We start from the raw sequence: 25,178 nt of genomic DNA, 5'->3' as shown, positions 1-25,178 counted from the left end.
CAAACAACCGTGACCAAGTTAAACATAAATGTTTTAATGGTACTATTTACAAAAAAGAAAAGGATTCTGCTTTTTGATTAGGTTAACTGCTGCAACAATCAAACAGGTACATTGACATCTTGCTTAACTACAAAAGAAAAATAACAGTGACTGAATGGCTGTGGCTTAAAAAGGAGATGAGAAATGAAAACAACCATAGACTTTTTTTTTTCTTTTTTGCATAGCAATTAGTTACTTAAGGTGGAGGGGGAGGGGTGGTGGGTGGGTGGGGGGGTCAGAGTGATTATATGGACGCTGTGGGGTAAAGAAAACAAAAATCCTGCCTAGATCTGAGCCGTCGGAGGGAAGTGGTGAAGGAAACGACTCCCCTGAAGAACCTGAGCTCGGGGTGGATTCTAACTGAGAGCTGCTACATTTTAACGTTTGAAAACCTGTGGAGTTGAACCGGGGGGGAGAGAAAGAGAAAGAAAAAAATAAATCAAAATTTGACTCGCAGCCAAGACTGTTCAAGAAAAAACGAGTGAAATCAGCTGCGATAAGACTAATATTAGCATGTTTTCCAGCATGCAGCAGCAGCAGCTCTTCGGCCGTCAAGTGCTTGAAGAGGGAAAAAAAAATCCAATTAAAACGGAATAACGGGCGCTCTCTGCGGAGACTAGAGGAATGATTTTACCCGTCGGGGTGAGGTGGGGTGGGGGGGAGAAGAAGAAGAAATAAAAACACAAACGGACAGAATGAGAAAAACAAACGTGTCGGGAATGGAAAAAAAAACCAAAAGCAAACCAGCAAAAAACAGACTTGGCAGTACGAGAAGTGCTCTGGTGATTTCAGGCGACCTCTAGAGGGGGGGGGGACCGCATCTCAAATGTACCTGTTTATTTGGATGAGGAGGGGGGGGGTGGTGGTGGATGAGGAGAGAAGGGAGGGTCGTTTTTTCTTGTTTTGTTATTCGTCACTCCACTAAAAATGTACATGGGAATTACAAGCAAACTAGTCAATAGAAAACACCCTTTGGCCATATTTTGAGGAGTCCGCTACATAGTGCGCTACATGTGTACACGCGACATATGAAACACCACTAAGCCCCCCATGTACATTGTTTAGCCTACTACAGAACTCATTTTTTGTAATGTGTTGTTTTATACTTTTTTTTGTTTGTTTTTTTACATTTATCTTTTTTTTTCCGGTGACAAAAACAAGTGTCGGGGAAAGGCTTCTATCTCCATAATGTTCACTAAAAACTGTGAAAAGTATTAGACTGATGTTTGAATATCAAACAACAGGAACCCATTTCATGTCTTATTCTGCTTTGAGGTTCTGCTTGTTAATGCCAGAGAGGAGCTGTGTGGGCAGGGGGGTGGGGGGGGGCGAGGGTTGGGGGCGGGGCCACCTCCGCCAGTCCATCGCTCATCGGTGGGTGGCGGCCCTGTGTTTGGGGCCGTTGTCGTCGTCGCACGGCGGCTCCGTGTCGTCGGAGTCCAGGCGTCCGAAGGCCGTCGACCGGCAGCCCGAGATGCTGCGCATTCTGGGCCGGATCTGGTAGTCCGTCTCCGCCTCGGGCTCCGGCGCCGGGTCCTCGGGCAGGGGGAAGCTGCGGCGCTCCCACGGCGCCACCGTCTGAAACGTGTCGAATCAAAAGGCGAGGATCAGAACCAGGGGTGGAAAGTAACGGATTACATTTACCCACGTTACTGTAATCGAGTACTTTTTATGAGTAATTTGTAATTTTCTGAGTAGTTTTTGAAATGTGTAATTTTTACTTTTACTCGAGTACATTTTGACCCAAGTACTTTTACTTCGCTACATTTGAAACCCCTCACGTTACTGAGTAAAACAAATAGCTTTCAGAACATCGACTTCAAACCTACTTCCTTAAAGCGGAACTCCGGGGCATTTGAAGCGCGTTTCCATTGCTAGAGGTTGTCAAATACTGACAGTAGGACACAGACAGGTGCAAATCTGCGCTCCCTGTGCGGAGATCGCTCTGTCCGCACAGCCTGTCATGCGAGGCTAATACGTGGTGGCTAGGGGCAAGCGCTAACCCTTCCACGTAAAACAACAACTTGCACACTGCAGAAACATCACACCACTTTATAAACCATCCGACAATAAAGTCACAAGCCTTACCATCAAAACCATATGCATGGTTCTCACATTACTGGCATGGGGACGTTACAAAACAACTTTATAAACAGCATGTAACTCACCGGCTGGTTGTAGGCTCGCGCATGTGAAAGCCCAAAAGAGTCGATGGACGATAATCCCATATACAAAACAATTATCTTCTCTAGAAAAACTGCGTTCAAGTATTTAAAACATTACAACAATATTACTGGGCAATTTAATCCGAGTAAAGTCATCACTCAGTGGGGTCACATGGCACTGAAAGGATCGGATTATTGGCTAAATTACAATCAGACTGAGTTGCTCCTTATATGAACGAGGGTAATTATCCTCGAATACATGTCGCCATCTTTTCAAAAAGGGAGTTTTCCCAAATTACTACAAAAATGACCAGGTTAAGTCAGTGATTTAATCTACAATGCTGTCAATGTGAGAAAAAACAATGAAAAAGAGCCCAATACGACCACCTGTGCAGATAAATAACTGTATTGTGATCAGAGCTAGCATGTTCCTGGCTGTTTAGCATGCGAGGTATCTTTTCACACATAATTGTTAGCTGCTTAACTCGTTAGCAGTAAAATCTGTATAATTTCCATCATTCAGCGGGTCTACATGATGAGATTAATTAGATTATATAGTTGGGTTATGCTCCTTATTTGAGCAAGGGTAATTCTCCTTGGATATATGGCGGTGAATGAATGGGATCAGAGGCACAAAGCGTGTCATACCCCGGTATGATAGGTGGCGCTGTACCCATTCCAGCTGTTGCTAATAGAGCCACTTCCTGTTGACCTCTTCCCCACCAACAACAACAACAAACTCAGGCATTGGAGAAAGATGGAGAACGCAGAGCCAGATGAAGCTACGTCCCTCTACATTTGGTCTGTGATGAGCTGCTTGTTGCACAAACTCGATGCCCAACGGAGCATTCTCCATCGCGTTGTTTGTTTCTTTCTGACGGCGACAACAACAGGAATATCGTCTCCTTTGACTTCCGGGTCACGACCCCGGGAAAACATCTGGAGCATGCGCAGAACGCAAAGTCTGATTCGCCACGTGCTTCACGTTTAATTTGACTTTCTACCCAGTTATCTCGGGGTCTTAATCCGATCCAATCCAATTCTTAGTCAGATTAAGGTGTCTACATGCACTTAATAACTCAGTCTGATTGTAATTTAGCCAATAATCCGATCCTTTCAGGGCCATGTGACCCCACTGAGTGAGTTCAATCGGACTAACCCGGCGTGTGCCATGCTCAGACGGTAAATCTGTCCAATATACCAGCGTCCCACCAGCTGAGATGTGGAAGGTTAGCTGGAAGAATCCAACAAAAATGAGCAGAAGGAGGGAAAATGGCCTCTTATAGCAGATGTACTTCACCTCCCTTCCTGTGGTTTTAATGCCGGGACACAAGTCCAACTTAATGACCGAACATGATGCAAAGAGCACCCGAACAGTGTTTCGGTTTCAGCACTTAAAGGACATTATGAGGCTCTCTGCTCATTCAGATCCCTCATCTGCAACCAATCAATGAACGGGGGAGGAAGAGTTTCATTCTGAGATTTTCCAGACATGAGCAAAGGATGTCGGCTACTACAGGCCACGTTTTTTTACACAAAAAACCCACCAAAAACATTCAAAATCTCGCTCTAACCTTTGAAACTCTGCAATGCTTTTCTGGGAAGTCGAATGAGATTCTAAACCCTCATCAGGTCAGATTTTTACGGTCAGAATTTCTTCCTAAATAAGTTCGGGACGAGAGATGCGTCGATCAATCAGCCGCCGATTTAAAAAAAGTCTGTTTTATATCCAATCGGCGACCGGCCGGTCACTGTCATAATTTCCGGTTTTCGGCTGATCAAACTGACCCGCGGTCAACACGCCCAGAGCCAAACAGCTAAAAACTAGCAAGACTCGGGAAGAAAACGCGTCACTGATTCGGACTTATTTCACTTTGTGCCCGGACGACCCAAAACGCGCCGTTTGTAATGCTAAAGTCAAAAGTAAGCCGCGGAGGATCAACGGCTGAGACATTCGGAACAACAAACTCAATACGCCACTTTGGAAAAGAAGCACCGAGGTTTGTTTCGCAGATATAAGGAGGACACTGCGGCTAAGAGGAGGGATGCAGCAGAGTCGCAGTAACCACAGCAACCCTCCACCGTGCAGGATAAAGGCTTCGTACATCTGATGAAACACCCGAGTCCACGGTACAAATGACCAAGTCTTCGGTACTTTTCTGACGCAACGCTGCCAGAGCTGTTTGAGAGCGTTTCGAGCCAAATACACAAACTGTGTCAGTGTTGAAAAGCAGAGATGGGGACTCGAGTCGCTGTTTTGATGACTTGTGACTTGACAAAAATAAAAGACTTGAGACTTGAGACTCCAAGACTCGGACTTGGAAGTTAAAGACTCGGCACTTGACTTGACTTGAGACGATGACTTGAATGACTTGAGTGTTAAGCATCTAGCATAACTTCCAACTTTGTTCGTCATTTGAAGATCCATTCTGACCAGGAAGTGCTCGTCAAATTAGCTAATATTATCCTGTTAGCCTAGCCGGTAGTTAGCTAACGTTAGCTTGATATGATACGGGGTGGACAGGTTGGACACATTGGCCAATGATGTTTACTGATAGTTACTTATATCTTTGTGTTTTCACTTTATTAAGATCAGATTCTGCAGGTAAAACTGCAACAATAAGGTGACTTGACTTTGACTTGTACAGGAAAAAATGACTTGAGACTTGCACGTGTGACTTGGTCCCATCTCTATTGATAAATAAATCTGCTCAGGAGGCACTGTTGAAACTCTCACTATTTCTTATTTGTGATGTTTTATTCTTGAAAAGGGGGGTTATGACAGCATGTAACCTACCACTAGTTGTGGTTTTAATTGCAGTTATAAAAGCAAAATGTTGTCTGGGAGAAGGGTACGTTATAATTATTTCTTAGATGGAAAAACCGGTTTTGGCAGGTCAGACCTCCTTAAAAACCGGAAATCGGTGCGTCCTTTTGGCGGTAGAACTACGTACCCGTTCTTCGAAGGTGAAGTCCGGCGTGGAGCACCGCGTGTCCTCGCTGGACAGCAGCCGGTGGGAGTCCCTGGAGCACGGCGTCTGGGGGTTGGAGGAGGCGTCGGGGCTGGGAGGACTCATGGGCGACGGCACGTGGCTGTAGTCGTGGAGCATGGGGCAGTGGCCGGGGTCAGGGGACGCGGGCTGGGGGGTGGGAGGGTTGGTCCCGCACAGCAGCGGCGTGGTCCGCCCGTCGACGGATTTGTACGACCTGAGGGACACAGGCGTGAGTGTCACAGCCTACCACCTGACACAGGGAAGCTAAGGTGTGTGGGGGCTGGGAGTCACCTGCTGCCCCTCCTCTTAGCGGGAGCCAGCGCCATCCAAGTCCAGCGGGTCCGCTCCTGGTCCTCGTGGGGCTGATGGTGCATGATGAAGGCTGCGTCTGTGAGGTCCTCCACCTGCAGGCGCACAACCAACGAGCCATCAGCAACGGGTTTAATAACTCATCCGACAAAAACCAATGCTTTAACTGTTTATTTAGCTCATAAAATACCATTAAAACACCATCAGAAAAGATACTTTATTACACCGGCACAACAGAAATCTCCAGATACAAGATGCTGGAGACTTTGTGGGGAAAACAAAGCCAATCATTTCCATATCTTTTGGAGATGCCCTCGTATAATATCTTATTGGCACGAGTTTAAAGGGATAGTTCGCCTCTTTTGACATGAAGCTGTATGACATCCCATGTTAGCAATTTTATTTATGAAGCGTTTTGCTTCTCAAAACAATATGCGTTCAAAAGAGTAATACAACACAAAATCGTTCTCCAGGAAAAGTCAGACCTCACAATCGCTTGGTTCTATTTTCTCTCCCTTCGGTCTGCACAGCAGGCAGTGATACCACAATTTAAACGCTGTTTAAATACGATCGTATTCACAGAACCTGCAGACAGACTGTCCAATTTGCCCGTTTTCTAGGCTTTGTGCATCACTAAACTGATCGTTATTCAGATAGATTTACAGATTAAAGAGTAAATCTTTTACCAAGTAAACCAGCAGCAGAACAGGGCACTTAAAATAAATGTACGTGCAATGGAAATCACAAAAAAATTTGACTTTAATATTCAATCTTGACTGTTAACTCCCATTTAAAAGGTTGTTAAAACGCTGAAGAGTTCAGTATTTGGCCACCAGGTGTCAGTGTGCGCTCACTGCCAAATACCCGTGTTTATTCATTCAGGATTTTTCCACCACGCTGAATGAATCACAGTTTAGAGCATAAATAAAGGAGTGAGAAGGAGGTGATGGACTCACCTCCCGTTCGTTCTCCTCTTCAGTTATGGGCTGAGAGAAGATGTCCACCGATCGCCACCTGACAGGACGATAAGTGCGAGGTTAAAGGTGGTAAAAAGAGAGGACAAACGGACCCAGAAGTGAGCCGGCGTGTACCTGGGGGTCAGGATCTCTTTGTACTGCAGCTTCTCCACCCGGGTGGTGGCAGCCACAGACATGGGGATGACGATGTTGTTGATGTCGAAGGAGCTTTCGCCTCGCCTCCTTTTGATTGGCTGCTGCACAAATGACATGTAAAACAAACGTGTGATTCAACAGAAACTGGAAATCCAGTTTGTTTGTTTTGTTTTTTTAAACACTGAAACCCTCAAGAGGGCGATTTCCACCCTCACGTGTCGGATTCACTGTTTATCTGGTCATGTGGCCAACAATGTGTTTCCTCGTTAATCTTAGAGGATTTCTGGGTAAAACGAAGACAAACTGTTCATAATAAAAACAAAAACTGTATGCAAATGAGAAACAGCTGGCCTGATGTTGACTGCAGCTGCCGAGTGTTTCTGTTTCCTGACTCTAACCTCAGAAAAAAAAAGAAAAGTAAAAACCACAGACACAGTTTCGGTTTGACTTCTGATCCTTCACCCACCGCTTGTTTATCACAAACTTTCAGGTCAGCCGGGTCTTAAATCAGGCCGCCGTCACATTTATAGTTAATCCACGTGGGAGCGAAGCGGCGCCTCCATCCAAGCTGCGGGAGACGCTTCGCTGGATAAAGGCTCCAAAAGCTCCAACAGAGACTTTTAAACAGGCTTTCAGATTAAAGCTGCACGGTTTTTATGTGTGAACTATACTGTAAATTAGCCGTTCAGAACCGGTCAGATGCAACGGTTCAGAGACGGAAACAGATCAACGACTTTGTGTAAATCAGAAACTGAAAACGCAGAGCTGGAGTTCCTGTTTGTTTTCACGTGTTTAAAGTCTCCGTCACAGCAGAGCAGCTGCCCCACATTTCATCTGTACACTCAGAAATAGGAGTACAGTACGAGTCCTTTTCTGTCCACTGAGGTACAATCTATACTAATGTATGTACTTAACTAGGGTTAATTATTGGACCTAAAGGTACATATATGGACTCAAGTGGTAAAAAGGTACCTATATGTACCTTTTAGATGGTCCAAAAGGTACATATATGGACTCAAGTGGTAAAAAGGTACCTATATGTACCTTTTTGAGGGTCCAAAAGGTACATATATGGACTCAAGTGGTAAAAAGGTACCTATATGTACCTTTTTGAGGGTCCAAAAGGTACATATATGGACTCAAGTGGTAAAAAGGTACCTATATGTACCTTTTAGATGGTCCAAAAGGTACATATATGGACTCAAGTGGTAAAAAGGTACCTATATGTACTTTTTAGAGGGTCCAAAAGGTACATATATGGACTCAAGTGGTAAAAAGGTACCTATATTTACCTTTTTGAGGGTCCAAAAGGTACATATATGGACTCAAGTGGTAAAAAGGTACCTATATGTACCTTTTTGAGGGTCCAAAAGGTACATATATGGACTCAAGTGGTAAAAAGGTACATATATGTACTCAAGTGGTAAAAAGGTACCTATATGTACCTTTTTGAGGGTCCAAAAGGTACATATATGGACTCAAGTGGTAAAAAGGTACCTATATGTACCTTTTTGAGGGTCCAAAAGGTATATATATGTACTCAAGTGGTAAAAGGTACATATATGTACATTTTTTTCTACATGCTGGGGTACAACAGACAGTCTGTGTTAGGCTACTCCAGTATAAGGGTACAAAACTATACCTTCTGAGGGTACTGCCCCAGTGACGAGCCATCGTACCCCTAAAGGTACAATTCTGTACTTTATTTTCTGAGAGTGTAATGCAGTCGGGTGAAAAAGAAAGTAATAATCCTAATTCTAAGGTTTTAGATCAAATATTCTGGTGCGTAAGCTGAGGTAATGGTTTCCTGTGGGACGTTATCAGTCTCTCCCAGGTCCTGTGGCTGCAGAACCAGCCCAGATCATCAGCCCTCCACCACCGTGCTTGACAGCTGGTGTGAGGTGTTTGTGCTGATATGCTGTGTTTGGTTTCCTCCAAACGTGCTGCTGTGCATTCTGAGCAAACATCTCCACTTTGGTCTGCTCTGTCCAAAGGACATTGTTCCAGAAGTCTTGTGGTTTGTTCAGATGCAGCTTTGCAAACCCAAGCTGTGCTGCCATGTTCTTTTTAGAGAGAAGAGGCTTTCTCCTGCAGCCCTTCCACACAAGCCATACCTGTTCAGCCTGTTTCTAACTGTGCTGTCATGACCTTTAACCTTTAACATGCTGACTGAGGCCTGCAGAGTCTGAGATGTAGCTCTTGGGTTTCTGACCTTGGGGTGACCTTGCTGGGACGTCCACTCCTGGGAACACTGACAGCTGTCCTGAATGTTTTCCACCTGTGAATAATCTTTCTCTCTGTAGAACGATGGACTCCAGATAGTTTGGAAACGGCCTTATAACCCTTCCCAGGTTGATGCTTCTCTGAGATCATTGCTGATGTCTTTCCTCCTTGGCATCGTGTTAACACACACCTGAACTTCTGCTTTTATAGAGGCGCTCACACCGACTGATGATCAGTTAATCAGAGCATTGATTCTTACCCTCTTAGGGTTCACTTAGTTTTTCTCCCACTGCTTCTGTGTTTTGTCTCAGTTTTTGTTCAATAAATAAAGACACGGTGTGACATCTTATTTAAAGACCTGATAAGGACCAGATGGTTTTCCTTTATCCTTTCATGTTTTTGTGCCTTTAACAGTAATCGGGTGAAAAGATCAACAGCAGCCCAGTGACGGGGTCTGAACACGCCGCCTCTAAGGTGTGCGATCACATCAAAGCGTCGGGTTTAGTGGTTAAAAAGATCTGACGGAAGCGTTTAGAAACTAAAGGAAGGAACAACGTGTGCGGGTGGGTGATTGTAAAACCGAACAAACGCTTTCCCCTGGGTGCATCCTTACAGGTGTGCTGGAGACGCTCTGGCCGCCGGCGCCCAGCGGGGTGGAGTTCTCCGAAGACGTGGACAGCTGGCGCGTTAGAGGGCTGTGAAGGGACGAGTGCATGTTGGCCACGGCCGTGCAGGGGCTGCTGGAGTCCACGAAAAGCTTCGGGGAGGCTGGAGGAGAAAAGACAAGCAGGCGAGGTCACCGCACAGTTCGGATCCGCTTCAACCTGGAAATACGATCGGGATAAAAAGACAACTCACAGTCGGTCCGGTCCAGCGAGTGCTCTCTTAACCTCTTGCGGCTGTAGTTCTTGTCGTAGGGCCCTAAGGGCGTGGAGAGGCCGTGCAGCCGCTCAGTCTTGCACCCGGCCTGGCCCTCCAGCCGGGCCGCGCTCAGCACGCCACCGCTGCCGCCCACGCCGCCGTCCGCCGCCCTCGGCTTCTCAGAACGGTTCTTAAAGTGGCCCAGTCCTGCAACACCAGGAGCCGGTCACATGATCGTGAAATAACAAGATTTGACCGTAAACATTTAAACATTCTTAAAGGGATAGTTCGCCTCTTCTGACATGAAGCTGTATAACATCCCATATCAGCAACATCATTTCTGAACATCTTCTTACCCCCTGCTGCGTCCTGTGAGCAGAGTTCCAGCCTCGTTTTGGTGTTGATGAAGGTAGTCCGGCTAGTTGGCTGGGGTTTAAAAAATAAAGCGTTTTGCTTCTCAAAACAATATGCATTCAAAAGAGTAATATATTTGCATCACAAAATCGTTCTCCAGGAAAAAGTCAGACCTCACAATCACAGCAAACACCGTGTGGCAGGCAGCTTTCCTTTCTTTTTGTTTCCTTTCGTTCAATCTACTTTCCTTCTCTTTCTTCCCTTCCCTTTTGTTTCTTTTCTATTCTTTTCCTTTCCTTTCATTTCCTTTTGTTTATGTGCTGTGCAGACCGAGCAGTCCCCTGCTTCCGAGCAGCAAACACCGTAACAGCCGCGGCAGGCGGCAGCAGGCAGTGATACGAAGGGAGAGAAAATAGGGCCAAGCGATTGTGAGGTCTGACTTTTTCCTGGAGAATGATTTTGTGATGCAAATGTATTACTCTGTTGAACGCATATTGTTTGGAGAAGCAAAACGCTTTATTTTTTTAAACCCCAGCCAACTAGCCGGACTACCTTCATCAACACCAAAACGAGGCTGGAACTCTGCTCACAGGACACAGCAGGGGGTAAGAAGATGTTCAGAAATGATGTTGCTGATATGGGATGTTACACAGCTTCATTTCAAAAAAGGCGAACTGTCCCTTTAACCCTACACACTGCGGTGACTACGTTGCATCACAACCATCTTCTGTTGTCTAACCGGTTCTCAGTAACGTCTCCGCTCTCGTGTTTCTGGGAAAGCAGATTCCCCTCGGAGAAAGTTCCCAGAACAATTATGGTGAAAACAACCGGAATCGAAGGAAAATGTCCCGAAAACAAACTCAAACCGACCGGCTTCAGCAGCTTCTGTTTGACGCCGTGCGTTCGGGGGGGGGGGGAGAGATTTACAGGATCCTACATCTAAAGCAACGCCACGCGGGCGCGTTTCTCATCTGTACTTACTGACTGCCATGAGCGAGTTGGTGAACTTGTGCTTCTCTTTGGACGAGGACAGCTTGTGTTTGAGGGAGAGCTTCTTCAGTGGTTTGCTCCTCTCCAGAGACTTCGTCTGCCACTGGCTCTTCATCACCTGCTGCAGACGCAGGCCGATGCAAACGTCTGAGGAAGGAAACGACACAAGTCTTAAAAACTAAACTCAATGAGGATCATTTCACCAGCTGGATTCCTCAGATCTGCCTCTGGCGTGTCAGTATTTACGATCCGCTACATGCTGTGTTGCACTTATTGGCAGTTTTTTTTTTGTAAATCATCTTCAAAAATACAAACAAACAAAAAAAACAGCTGAATTTGCTTTAAACTCGTGTTGAACAAATAATCTACAAAGAAGCAGCAAAAGCACTCGGACAATCTTCTTCTTCTGCCTTTTTTACGGACGTCCTAATCATCCAAAAAGGGTTTTCCAGGAGACTGAAAATGCCCCGCTAAGAATTTCCTGCCCCTCTTCGGGCCACTCCTTGTTTGTCTTCCCTTCTAGATGCAGAGTAGGAAATGCCTGCGTAAACTTGAGCCCCGCACTGACCGTCAGGGAAGGAGAGGATGGGGTGGACGCCAAGATCCAGCCTTGACAGGCGCTCCAGGGTGGGCAGCTCGTACTGGGGGTCCTCTCTCGGGGTGGGCCAGCCACCACACATCACACAGTTGGAGTTCACCCTGCAGTTACACTGGACACAGCTGCTTCTCGGGGCCTGCGGGTCAAAGGTCAGACTTCAACGTCTACACCGACAGCAGCGTTAAGCACACATCAGGGCTGTGTTCGAAACCGCATACTTCTCCTACTAACTTTTGGAGTTAGTATGCGAGTTTGAGTAGGCGAGAAGTTCCCGGATGCATACTAGATTCCCCGAAATGTTGGGTAGATGAACACGTCCTCTCAGTTTTGGGCCACTTTATCCAGGTTTTCCTACATTGTTGCTGGTAAAGTGTTTACTTGTTTATGAGGGAAAATACTCTGAAATGATGCTTTCACTAAGAGGTTAAATGCATAACATTTAAATCATAATGCACAGGCTCTCGTGTACTGTGGCGTTTCCTCTGCCATTGTCCAGTCTATGGCTGTGTTCCAAACCGCATACTTCTCCTACTACTCATACTAACTTTTTGAGTTGGTATACGAGTTTGAGTAAGCGAGAAGTTCCCGGATGCATACTAGATTCTCCGAAATGTTGGGTATGCATCATGAGGTTACTCCTCATACTCAAACTACCCAAGATGCAACGTAACGTGACGTAGCCGATCGTCATTTCCTGTCAAAACGGCAGTTTCAAGCTAGCTACAACGAGGGTAGGTTCACTTCCTGTTTTCAAAACAAAAGCACCAATTGTATGGTAATGGCTTTCCCTGTGATAGGCAACGGGTATTTTATTTTGTGAAAATAACAGGAAGTGCGTTGCTCACTGCAGCTAGCTTTAGTAGCGCCGAATTTGTGGGAACAAAATTGTAAACAGCCGGTATTTTGTCAGGTTTTCAACACGTTGGGGATCTAAACGACTACTTTCTCACCTGAAAATGTTTCAAATGTTGCTAAAGTTTACAGAGTTTAGAGCTTAAGAGAAATCAGCTTCAGGCCGGCTGATTTCGGCTCGGGCAGGAGCAAAATGCATTGTGGGTAAACGCTCTGCATACTGTCTGATCGATGAGAATGCAGTTTCGAACACACATCAGGTCTGATTAACACTAGGAAGTAGATGTTTTTCCTCCTTTAACAGAGATTTCAAAGCGGCTTCGTATGTTTGTAACTCAACGTTTAAGTAGAAGCAGCACATAAAATTAACATTTTTCACATTAAATGAACCCCTTTACAGTTCCCGTTGTGGTGGAAAAATCACTCACAATAAGCTCATGTTTCTATTTTTGACCCGCAAGTCGTCACAAGGTCGATTACCCGTCTTTGTTCGTTCGCCTCTGCGCCACAATGCCCCACTTATTCCACGCACAAGTCAGCCTTCTCTTGTTTATTCAGTTATTAGGTTACAAACCACGGAACTATTCAGAGAGCCGTGTGGAACACAGAGTTCATCCACGGGCGGACAGAACAGGCGTTTTGCTTCACAGAAGCCTGAAAAAAAGTGGCGCCCTCACCTTGCCGTTGACGTTGGGCACCGTGTTGGGCTGAATGAGCCTCCGTCGTCGACAGCTGACGAGCGGCCGCGTGCGCGCAGCCACGCACGTGCTGTCGTACGCCAAAGACTGCTGGTGCTTGGTGTCAGCGCCGTCTGCCATCCTGTCAGAAGGACAACGAGTGAGGCTGCAGAAATCAAACGGTTTCCATCTTATTTATTCATTTGTCAGCCAAACATTTTCCTCGGAGAGCAGTTTTTATTCCAAATTAAACATAAAATCTCCACTTTTCAATGGCCAACTTATTCATCTCATGGTGGAGTTGGGAAAGTTTCAGCTTTAAGGTTGATTTCTGCCTTAAAACATCACTTTCGCCTTCCTCTCTTCCTCCTTTTTTATCCATTTCACCCATTTAGGTGGGTTACTGCTGCCTCACCACGTTCTAATCCGGATATTTGCATCCATCTGTGTCTTAATTGCTCTATTACAGCATCCTGAAAGCTGGAAAGTCAACCATCAGATACAGAATTCATTCATTTGTTCTTGACTGAGATAAAGACCCTTCATTTGAATACAAGGAACTGAACTAAAAAGGGTTTTTATAAAGTAAAAGTCTAAAATAAATAAGCTGACCAGTGAAAAATGTACATTCTATTCATTTAATTTACTTATTTCATTGATTTCTGTACTTCTTAATGTGTTCATTTTAAAATGGAACCATGGAAAACCCTTTAAAAAAGTCGGTAAATAATGCTGTTTGTGCTCATTGTGGTGACTGAACAATGAGCCTCGAATCGTCGCTCACCCCCGAGCTGTTCAGTCACGAACAACCAAAATGTCAGATTAACTGACTAATCGTTGCTCATAATTAAAAGATCTTTGATGTGCAGCACCCCTCCTCCTCTGGTGTTTCTCAGAAAGACGACTGCCCTTCTGAGAACTTGACATGAGGTAATCATTACCAGCCATACCTGCTGAGGACGCCGTTAACTGGCTGCCCGTTTTGACCTTTCCACGGGCCCTGCTCTGTGTTGGCGACGTGGGCGGCGCCTGAGTGCTCCAGCCGTTCTGAACCAACATCCTGCGTCGACAGATAAGACAAAACCAGTGAGACTCCGCCTCGTGTCGACCGGCACGGGAACAGGCCAGGACGGGATATTTAAAGAAACGACATAATAGGCCAACCAAACCATCCCAGAGGCCGTAAATTATTCAGTGCAGATTTGTTAGCAGGGCTGGGCTCTCCCAACGCTGGAAAACCTCGCTCTGCACCGTCACCGCGACGCACGGCCCGCAGCTTTACGCCACGAAGCCGTGACGCTCGCACAGGTGAACAACTTTCAGCCAACCAGAGAGACGAGCTCGTCTTGTGATAAACGGTTTGCTGCAGGAGCCTCTTACTCTGCTCCTTTTACACCCGACACCCGGGGGAAATCATTTCCTGAGTGTCGTGTCATCCCCCACCTTTACAGGAACAAACAGGTTCAACTCAAACAAGTGCTGGATGAAGGCTAAATTAATCACTTTACACTAGCATTTATTATTTATCATCGTTCATAGGCTGCTCTTTTAAGAGCTTTTTAAACTCTCAGATTGAACCCAGTGTTGTTTTCTGTGGAGCCTTCAATGCAAGAAACATCATTCAGGCTCTTTACTTCAGTAATTTGTTCTTTAAATAAGTCATCCCCCCCCCCCAATGACTTTGCAGCTATTAATTACAACCTCAACATATGAGCAGACAGAGACGAGCAAACTGTTTTCTGAGCCAACACATGTCAACATGGCCGAGAATCATTTGAAAGAGCTTTTGAATGTGAAGAGGCTGCAGCAGCCAAGCAGAAAACGGGAAGTCGCGGAGCAGAAACACGTGATCCTGCTGACCTGAGTGTTTCCAGGCTCCGTCTTCACCTCAGTCCCACCTGCGAGCGCGGCGCCGGGGGCAGCGCCTCCCAACTCCACCGAGCCCTGCGGAACAAAGACGTTAGTGTTGCACTTCATTCCCCAACAGCAGCGAGCGCTGCGAGTTAAACCCAATCACACAGAGAGAAGGAGGCCTCGGCTTTGTTGGGTTCCGTGTTGCAAACGAGCCACATCGATGCGCTAAAGTCCAACCGTGGCATCGCCGTTGTGTCCGTTTTAGACGCCAAAGCTCAGACTCGAAGCCAGAAAAACTGCACGTATTCCTCGCCGCTCCGAAGCAAAGAGCAGCTCGTGTCAGAGGCTTGGGGGCGGGGTTACGGGGGCCAACCCGACCAATTAAAACTCCGTTTAAACCGTAATTATAAAGCACAGCCAGTGTGGCGTCTGGATGCCTCATTCAGGGGAGAACAATAAAAAACTGAGCTCCAACACGGATGTGAAGACAAAGCAGTGGAAGAACACGAGTTCCTCTCGTTTTCCTGCTGCCGTTTGCATCGATATTAAATAAATATGAAGCTGCGTTTGTAAAACCGTTTGGTGTTTCAACATCTGAAGCTGCAGAAGTTGCTTTAGTTTGCAGAGAAAATGAGACGAGCGCAGAAACACCAGAGGGACGTTCAAACTCGTTTTTGAAGTAACGCTGAAAGTCTGCAGGAAATCAACCCGATTCTTAAGGCTCGCCTGCTATTAAAGCCCGTCTGCAAGAACAGTTTGCATTCAGAGAGAACGAGAACTCGAGCCCCTCACGAGCCTCTTCTTAGATCCCATCATTTCTCTCAGATCCAGAGAAATTAAATGACCCCTCAGCTCCTTACAGCCCTTAAAAAGAAACCCTAAACTCTCCCACCTGCCTCCACAGTTTCTGCATCTATGCTGCCATCTTCCATCATTTCCAAAGACAGAACGCTGAGAATGAGCAACCGTTTTGGAGCCTTATGAACCAACTCCAGATAAAAAGCAGTCGCAGCTTCACTTCTTCTTAAAAGTTGTGATAAACAGTGAAAAGTTTGGACAAAAAAACCTACACTTCAATCCGGATGAATACTTCAGTGTCACATTCGCAAAAAAATAGGAGAAACGAACCTTGCTGGCTCGGATCTGTCTGTAGATGTCGGTCTGCTGCCGGATGCGGTACTCCAGATCCGAGATGTGGGCCTGGAGCCAGTTCCAGTGGCTGATGATGGCGGCTCGTTCCACGGTGTAGCGGCTCTCTGCCCGCTTCCATCTGAGAGACAAAACAAAAGACAGAGGGTGTGAGCGCTAAAATAAATAAATCCTGCCCACTTTACGTAACCTGGTAGGATTATTTGCATCTTTTACTCGTTCCCTTGCTGTTTTTAAAGTTGTAAAGAGGCGTCTTATTTCGTGCGATGCAACACTAATAAACCCAAACACACTGACGGTGACAGCATTTCCCCCGTCAGACTGCAGAGGTCAGTGAATCAGCATTACAGAGAGCTCCCAGCGATGGCAGCTGCAGGCAGCCTGGAGAGGCCGCATGCTCAAAAACATCACGATTACTCCCGCCGTTTAAACGTGGGGGAAATACGAAACAACTCTGCATTTCAGTCCCACTGATGCATGGCCGTGCACAGATGAAGTGCCAGCACAGAACAGGGTACTCCATTTTACCAGTATGACACACAGAATGGGCATTTCAAAGGCAGACATGAGAGGAAAATGTCTGCTCCTGCAGTGAGGGGCAGCGGCCACAGAGGGCACCATTTCCCCCACATATGAGCTGCAGTGACTGAGGCTGAACAATGAAAATAATGACTCAGATGGTAGACAAAGATAGACCTTGCACTCCTGTGTTTCCTGCCCCCCCCCCTTCAAATCTTTGTGTTCAGTTTTTTTTCTTCTTTTTTTTAAAACTCCACCAGGATGGAAGAAGTCGAGAAAGTCTACCCCGGAAGGAGAGAGAAAGAAGGGGGAGGGAAAACAAGGACAACGGGGCTGGGAAGCTTTGGCAGGCTGGGGAGGAACAGACGGGCTTTAAAAGCAATTTACAGGCCACGGAGTGCTGGGGGGGGTGGGGCTGGGTCAGGGAGCAGTGCAGCAGACACTGGGATAAGCAGTAATCCAACCAGGAACCCCATCTTACTGTGGAGCCGAACACAGGGAGAGTTCCTGTGACTTTAACATCAGCCGCCAATCAGGGAAGTCGTAGATCGTTCGATTCCTTCTCTCACTCAGCGTTTGCACAACGACGGCGTGTTCGCTGCAACTCAGCATCAAGGACAAAGCTGCAAATACAGCTGCAGTGTTTCCTGCTCGCACCATTTCCTTTAGCTCCTCCACAGCCTCTGTTCTGCTTAGATCAACAGTCATGCACTGCTCTTACACAATAGGTGGCGAGTGTCCACAAATATTGCCACACACTCACGCCCATGGCTGGTGCATCAGATCAATGAACTGGTGCAGGCGATTCATTCGCATCTTAAAGAGCCAGCGGAGGCCATAAGAAGACCATTAATGGCACCAAGCGTGCAGCCACAATCACTTCAGATCTGTGGGCGGACGAATGAGCCAACGAGGGGAGAATAAACCTGGAAAACCATCTCAGGGGGACCAGGTAGGCCGTCTGCTACAGATAAGTCAAACTTCTGAAGCAGAAGGAAGTTCTCAGAGGTAACAAACAGGAAACGATCAGCTAACGTTCGAAACCGCATACTTCTCCTACTACTCATACTAACTTTTTGAGTTAGTATGCGAGTTTGAGTAAGCGAGAAGTTCCCGGATGCATACTAGATTCTCTGAAATGTTGGGTATGCATCATGAGGTTACTACTCGTACTCAAACTACCCAAGATGCAACGTAACGTGCCGTCGCCGATCGTCATTTCCTGTCAAAACGGCAGTTTCAAGCTAGCTACAACGAGGGTAGGTTCACTTCCTGTTTTCAAAACAAAAGCACCAATTGTATGGTAATGGCTTTCCCTATGATAAAAGGCAACGGGTATTTTATTTTTTGAAAATAACAGGAAGTGCGTTGCTCACTGCGGCTAGCTTTAGTAGCGCCGAATTCGTGGGAAAAAAATGGTAAATAGCCGGTATTTTGTCAGGTTTTCAACACGTTGGGGATCTAAACGACTACTTTCTCACCTGAAAATGTTTCAAATGTTGCTAAAGTTTACAGAGCTTAGAGCTTAAAGGAAATCAGCTTCAGGCCGGCTGATTTCGGCTCGGGCAGGAGCGAAATGCATTGTGGGTAAACGCTCTGCATACTGTCTGATCGATCAGTATGAAGTATGGAAGTATGCAGTTTGCAAGTGTGTAGTATGTTTTTGAATCTCCCCCATTGGGGGATGAATAAAGTATTTTTCTATTCTATGACGGCACACTGGATCAGACTTCACCTTATTAAGTCTGTCACGGGTGAAAAAAAAAAAACTATTAATTTCTCTGGATAAAGACGGAAAAAAAGCCAGAAACTTTAGTTTAGTAAAAACACAAACACATGGAGGCCATTACAGGTCCAGTGACCTCAATCATCACAGACCCAGATAATAAGGAGGAGGGATTGGTGAGCAGCACTCCAACCAGGACATATTTTCCTCCCCCTACTCCCACACGCATCCCACCGGCGGCAGTCGCTACAGACGTCGTTTTCTGGCCGTCAGCACATTCTCCGCTCTGCTGCTTCCCTGGATGCAGCACATATGTGCTGTGGCACCGTGCACCCCTATAGCAGAGCGACCCAGGCTCTGCTCGCTCTGCCAGAACCCAGCAGGTGTCTGGGACGCTCCCACCGAAGTGGACTTTAACGCGTTGGATGATGGATCGTCTTCCTGACTGTGATGCTCGGCTATAAGCAGACGGTTTAAGACATCAAAGCCTACACATGCAAGACGAGCATCACTTAATAACATGGACTGTGTTCGAAAATGCATACTACATACTCATCGATCAGACAGTATGCACAGCGTTTACCCACAGTGCATTTCGCTCCTGCCCGAGCCGAAATCAGCCGGCCTGAAGCTGATTTCTCTTAAGCTCTAAACTCTGTAAACTTTAGCAACATTTGAAACATTTTCAGGTGAGAAAGTAGTCGTTTAGATCCCCAACGTGTTGAAAACCTGACAAAATACCGGCTGTTTACAATTTTGTTCCCACGAATTCGGCGCTACTAAAGCTAGCCGCAGTGAGCAACGCACTTCCTGTTATTCTCACAAAATAAAATACCCGTTGCCTTTTATCATAGGGAAAGCCATTACCATACAATTGGTGCTTTTGTTTTGAAAACAGGAAGTGAACCTACCCTCGTTGTAGCTAGTTTGAAACTGCCGTTTTGACAGGAAATGACGATCGGCGACGTCACGTTACGTTGCATCTTGGGTAGTTTGAGTATGAGTAGTAACCTCATGATGCATACCCAACATTTCAGAGAATCTAGTATGCATCCGGGAACTTCTGCTTACTCAAACTCGCTTACTAACTCAAAAAGTTAGTATGAGTAGTAGGAGAAGTATGCGGTTTCGAACACAGCCCTGGTCTAAAATCTGAAGGGCGTTTTTGCATAAGCGAGAAAATGACCGCGCTCTTAAAAACATGACAATCAAATGAGCAGATATAAACACGAAGGGCTCGGCGAACACATCCGTGACGAGTTCTTCACTATGAATCCAGTCGCAGCATTTCTGCCCAAAGCCCAGAATGAAATACAGCTGCTTCCACATATTCACACAGTCAAACTTCCCCTGTCAATAACTCACCAGTAACACACACAATTCCTCTCTCCAGCCAGAGGAAGCCAGATAATATTTTAAAGATAATTCTCTCAAAAACAAGGGACAGTCTGGAGAGTGTTACACCCAAAAAAAAAATCTCTCTGTGGCCTTCTATAACAGAGCGGAATATACTGCTATTTATGTTGAGCCGTTACCAAGATATTCATCCTGTCACATGGTGCAGTTTGAGGGTTATTTATAGACGTTTCATCATGAGTATGCAGTTAAATTCCCATTAAAAAACTACAATGTTTGTGCATGTTCTCAGATACAGCTCGTAGAAAGTAATGCGTACTTTTACTTATGCCTCCAGAGGAAACATTTCCAAACATTACACACACACAGTCGGGAGTGGTGCAATCATGCAACATACTTCAAGATCTTTAAAGTTGATTAAAAAGAAACCAGAAAAACCAGGAAACCAGAGGGAGAAAGTCTTAAAATTTCTGTATTAAACATGCAGCCATCTCAGGCTCGATGCACATCTGAGGGTGAGAACGTCACCCGAGATCAGCAGCAACAAACGCAGATTAATAACAAAGTTTAAAGTCACAGGGCAGATTCACGGTCCGTCCACACTGCTCGTATCTCCCCATTAGCTGTAACGTTCAGTACCAGCCATCATCTGCGCTCGCTTCATGCCACGACTGTCCAGCAGCGTGGAGGAGGGAGGCGAGCCTTCTTTCATAACTTCTCCACTATCCACGCCTCCCCGGGGAGTTGGAAAACACGCACCTATCCTTGAGTTTTAACAAATATAACTTTTATACTGGTTGAAACTTCCTCATTTTTTTTGGGTGGTTTTTCCAGACGTGTCAAATCTAATTTATACTAGAGCTGGGTCAAATAGTCGACGTATTCGACTTAAGCGCCGCGTATACTCTCGCAGCAGTGTGTCGTAGTGAGCTTGTCGCAGACATGACGCAGTTATTTTTGATTTATGCCTTGAAGCGCTGTCTGCGCTATGTTAATCCCACGCCACAATGCAAGAGGGACAATCACGAACAAGCTAGGATTGTGGGTGTGGTGGGTGGCGTGTTTCTCTTCCGGTTACGGAGGTCATTCAACAACAATGGCGACTGGACGAATGCGCAGTTTGATTGAGATGCAGCTGATCGATCTAGAAATAGAAGAAATATTGCTACTACTGGAGCTGGCAGAGAGGCGAAAGAATCGTCAGGTTAGCACGGTTAGCGTCACCATTAGCCGGTTAGCAAACCGGAAATACGCATAGTGTAGAGCGGATGTAGAGTTGACCAATCAGAGGCCTCCTTTCTCTCCTCCCTGCGGCGATGTCTGCGGTCAGTTACAATTTTGGGGAGGTGCACCAGAGTGTCTGCGGAAGGGGGGGGGGGCATTTCTGCGTTAACTGCGACACACACGCAGTCGACCTGGTTTCCGACCATAAACAGGCCTTTATTCGACGTCATAAATTCGTCGACATGAATAATTCGCGTCGATGCGTCACAAATTTTATTTTATTTTTGGTTTAAGTCCCCGCTCCAAAACGACCTACTAGATGAACTCTCATGAGCCGGGACTGATGCGCCGCGCGCAGCCGTCTGCGTCAGTGACGTGTTACGTTCGCCGTTTAGCGCCACATTCAACAACAAAACAAAACCCGGTAAAAGTAAGGAGAGAAGAAAAAACACCACAAAGAAGCTAATATGGAGAGCGGGGAGGCCACCGTGTTCATGGTCTGCATGATGGTGATATTAATCATGGACGATCACATCAGGCGTCTAGCATCGAGGCTGGAAGAGCTCACAGAGAGAGTCAGGAGACGATACTTTTTCATTTCATGACGCAAGAAAGGAGAGCAGAGCAGAGCGCCGCAGACAAAGTGTAAGTTTAACTTATTAAACACACGCAGGCTGTGTCCGTGTCGTACAAGGGGCGTAGCTACCGACCACCAAACACCTCCGTCAGATGCGTTCTATAGAACCCTGAAAAGACCCAGCTGAGGAGAAGGAGCTAAATGGTTATTAACACCGTAAGTTCTGTTGATTTCATTTATGTTAATTTATCAAGCAGTAGCAGTAGTTGCAGTTGGCTAAACCAAAGATCCTCTCTGAATGAACGCTACGTTAGACTGTTGAGTTGTTGTCTAGTTATATTCCCGGCGTAAAATTTCCATCTTTTACTTACGACTAGAACAGGTTCCGTGTTTGCCTAGTTTAAAGCTGTTAGCGCTACCAGTCCCGACATGTTTCTTCTGTGTTATCTATTTGCTAACACCGGACGGTGGATCTTATACTCTGCCATTATGTAGTTCTAGTCTACCTGTTGACTGTCGAAATTCCACGATCTAGTAGCAACCAGTTCCAAGTAGTAAACACGCATTACAAGTTGACAATTTAAATTACATAAATCATTCTTTAAGTTGAGCCTCAATCGTTAGATTAATCGTAAAATTAGTCGACTAATCGAAAAAATAATCTCTAGATTTATTGTTTGAAAAATGATCGTTTGGGACAGCTCTAATTATTACTTCCTACAACGATAACAAAGTCACCGTTGATTCCTCCGGTGTAGCTCCACGATGTTTTCAAAGCTCCACCAAACAACATCAGGACTCCAATCCTTCAACGTGCGTGTTCCTCAGTAAAAGTGACCGTTAGTTTAACTTTTATCATCTTCCCACTAACTCTCACAACTGAAACTACCTCCAGTGACTTGTGTTTTCGGTTGCTAGTGAAGGACACAAAAAGCCTGCCACCAACTGGCATTTCGGGGGGTTTTAACTGCAAACTGACACCTTTAGCTCTGAGATCTGCTGACTCAGGTCAGATAGTGGAGCCCAGAGTTCAAACTGGACCCGGTGAAGCAGCTTTTAGCTGTTATTCTGCACACAACTGGAACAAACTACCAGCAGAACTGAAATCAGCCACAACTGTGAGCACTTTTACATCCCGGTTAAAAACATTTCTCTTTCCGTGTGCTTATTATTATTTATATTTTTCTTTTCCCCCCCTCTTCTTTGATTGCTTTTAACTGTGTTTTTAATTTTATTCTATTTTTTTTCTCTTTAAATTGCTTGTTGTATGCTGTATACGATATATAAATAAAGATGCCTTGCCTTTAAAACAGTCACAACTGCAGAAGTAATACATGTAGGCTGCGACAAAGGCTCATTTGATCTGAACAACCTTATTTTTGCTAAAGATATTAGTTGAAACTAAGACAACAAAGCTCCCTTCAACAGTTGGAGCCTGCAGCTGGTTTCTCTGAAGACCTTAAACACAGAAAAAAAATCTTCAAATAAAGTTGGAATGAAAGTCTGCGTAGCTCGAGGAAAATCCAAACTACAGTGTTAAGACTAACAAAATATAACAAATCATAAGGTTATTATTTCCACGATGGACCTGCAGACACTGCTTTTCCACGTGAAATTAAATAAAAACCACTTTGTAACGATGAATCACAAACCAGTGGCCATTTACGCTCCATAACAAGAAGAATGAAAACAAAGCAGCAGCTGTCATCTTAATTCTTTTCTCAAGAAAGCTGCTCCGATATTAAAACAACTTGGAGACAGAAAATCGCCTTATTTTTAAAGGTTTGTTCCGATTTTCCAGGACGTCTGGCTGGAATTTCATTGGACAGCTGGTTTAACTCATCTTTAACAGGAAGAAAACGGCTCCGGAGCCGGGACCGGGAACCAGAGAAGCCGACAGAACAGGGTGTGGGGCAGGAAAAACTAGAGGGCAAATTCAGCCGGCGAGCTGCAGCAGTCATTACATAAAAGAGGGGGGGGGGTTATGTAACGCCTGTGGGTTCGTGTTGGGGAACTTGGGTCGAGCTAAACACATCCAGATGTGTCCAGTAGGAACCAAACCTGCACAAGGACTCGCATACATGCATGTGTGCATGAAATCAAAACGAGGGAAGACAGAAGTGAGGCCCTCAGACTGCAGAGTAATGCTGAGCCATGAGCATGAGAGGCAATCCTGCTGATGCACGTGCAGCTGGCAAACAGGCGCTTTAACCGCCCAGATGCATAAAGATCAAAGGAGCTTTAGCATGACACAGTTACGGGGGACATTTGGGTTCGATTAGAAATATTCAGACACTTTGATTCTCCCATCTATGAGCCATTATGTAAGATGTGAGATTTCGTTGCCTCAGAAACTGTACCCACTCGTTTCTGCACACAGAACAGCCCGTGCTGCTCGCTACACGCCTAATCTAATGTATCCCAGTAATTCTGCAGCCGGTGTCAAAAGAAAAAGGGAGACCGGCATTAGCTCAAGTTAGAGGCCGTTATGGACGTCACAGTCGCTAGAAACACTGGCCAAAGGGAAAAGGGCCCTGCGGCAAACGCTCAGTAACAGATGTTGGCCGGGCCCCAAATCCTGTAAGATACGGGAAACCACGTCTACGACTCGGACAGGGATGACGGGATTACTGCGAGCAATGCAAAGCATCCACACACGCTAAATAATTGAGGTGCTGCAGCCCGAAGAAGACGTTAAATTGTCTGTAAATGTGTAAAAAAAATAAAATAATGAGCCCTTACTTCCTGAAAGACTCGCATCCACAGGGCCGGGAGCCAAAGGCCAAGTTTTTAACCCGTTTGATGAATGACTAAACAATAATCCAGCTGAATGAAATATCCAAGTTTATAATGAACGAGTGGAAATACACAAATATCTGACAGAACTGCACGTTCTGTTTTATTCTTTTTAACCCGTTTAAGTGCAAAACTGCCTTATTTTCCAACCGACAGAGCCTCCCTGCCCTCAAAGAACATCTTTTTAACTCGTTTTCCTCAGATATAAGTCGTGTTTATGATGGAAAAAGCGACGCCGGTTTGCCCAGCAGCACAGGCTCAATACTCGCCTTCCCGGGTTAGCTTTTATGGGTCAGCACATACAGCTGCTGATTAATGAGTGATTTTTCTCCTGAAGCAAAATTAGCCCTAAATGGGTTACTGTATTACAGTTTCTGCATGTTTCTAACTGCATTCCAGCCACTGAAAACACGCCCGTATGTAAAGATGTTATAATTCTTGTTAAAGTTCATTTTATCTGCCTGAACAAAAACCTTCTGATGGCGGCGGCGCTTCATGGTAAAGCAGGAACAAGACGTGACACGTCTGCTGTGATAGATTAGCGAGGATAAGGAAAAGAAAGCTGTGAATTTTAAATGGTTGTTTGAGAATATCAGCGTGTTAACGATCACATTTACAGGAAAAACCAACAACAAACGTGGGGAGCTTCCTGTTCAGGCCCGACTGATTATTTCTAATGCATTACAAGAGATTCCTCCACTTATTTCAGGTGTTTGCCGACAGCACAAACAGACGAGGATCCCAACACAAGCACCAGTAGAGCTAAATTAAAGGGCTAAATCGGAACTTAAACTATAAATTGAT

The 25,178-nt window shown here is 45.6% G+C and overlaps 1 protein-coding gene across 3 annotated transcripts in view; it reads right to left on the bottom strand.

Annotated features, from left to right (window-relative positions):
- Positions 1-12: 12 nt before the first annotated feature.
- LOC142374591 (KAT8 regulatory NSL complex subunit 1-like) overlaps positions 13-25,178 on the bottom strand; it is a 38,644-nt gene continuing 13,478 nt past the window's right edge. For 2 of the 3 annotated variants that reach the window (XM_075458331.1, XM_075458330.1), the window contains 13 exons: positions 16,156-16,297; positions 15,034-15,117; positions 14,124-14,233; positions 13,174-13,315; positions 11,615-11,780; positions 11,038-11,193; positions 9,700-9,918; positions 9,455-9,609; positions 6,598-6,719; positions 6,463-6,520; positions 5,489-5,601; positions 5,159-5,411; positions 13-1,617 (listed from right to left, as the gene is read on the bottom strand). In XM_075458331.1, the coding sequence (XP_075314446.1) occupies positions 1,408-1,617; positions 5,159-5,411; positions 5,489-5,601; positions 6,463-6,520; positions 6,598-6,719; positions 9,455-9,609; positions 9,700-9,918; positions 11,038-11,193; positions 11,615-11,780; positions 13,174-13,315; positions 14,124-14,233; positions 15,034-15,117; positions 16,156-16,297 (1,930 nt within the window). In that variant the 3' untranslated portion in view covers positions 13-1,407. The remainder of the gene's footprint in view (positions 1,618-5,158; positions 5,412-5,488; positions 5,602-6,462; positions 6,521-6,597; positions 6,720-9,454; positions 9,610-9,699; positions 9,919-11,037; positions 11,194-11,614; positions 11,781-13,173; positions 13,316-14,123; positions 14,234-15,033; positions 15,118-16,155; positions 16,298-25,178) is intronic. The other variant, XM_075458332.1, reaches the window with a different exon arrangement.

Source organism: Odontesthes bonariensis, chromosome 23 (assembly GCF_027942865.1).
Source record: "Odontesthes bonariensis isolate fOdoBon6 chromosome 23, fOdoBon6.hap1, whole genome shotgun sequence".
Lineage (NCBI taxonomy): Eukaryota > Metazoa > Chordata > Actinopteri > Atheriniformes > Atherinopsidae > Odontesthes > Odontesthes bonariensis.
The sequence above is the reverse complement of the archived record's forward strand: the minus strand, read 5'-3'. Positions and strand labels throughout refer to the sequence as shown.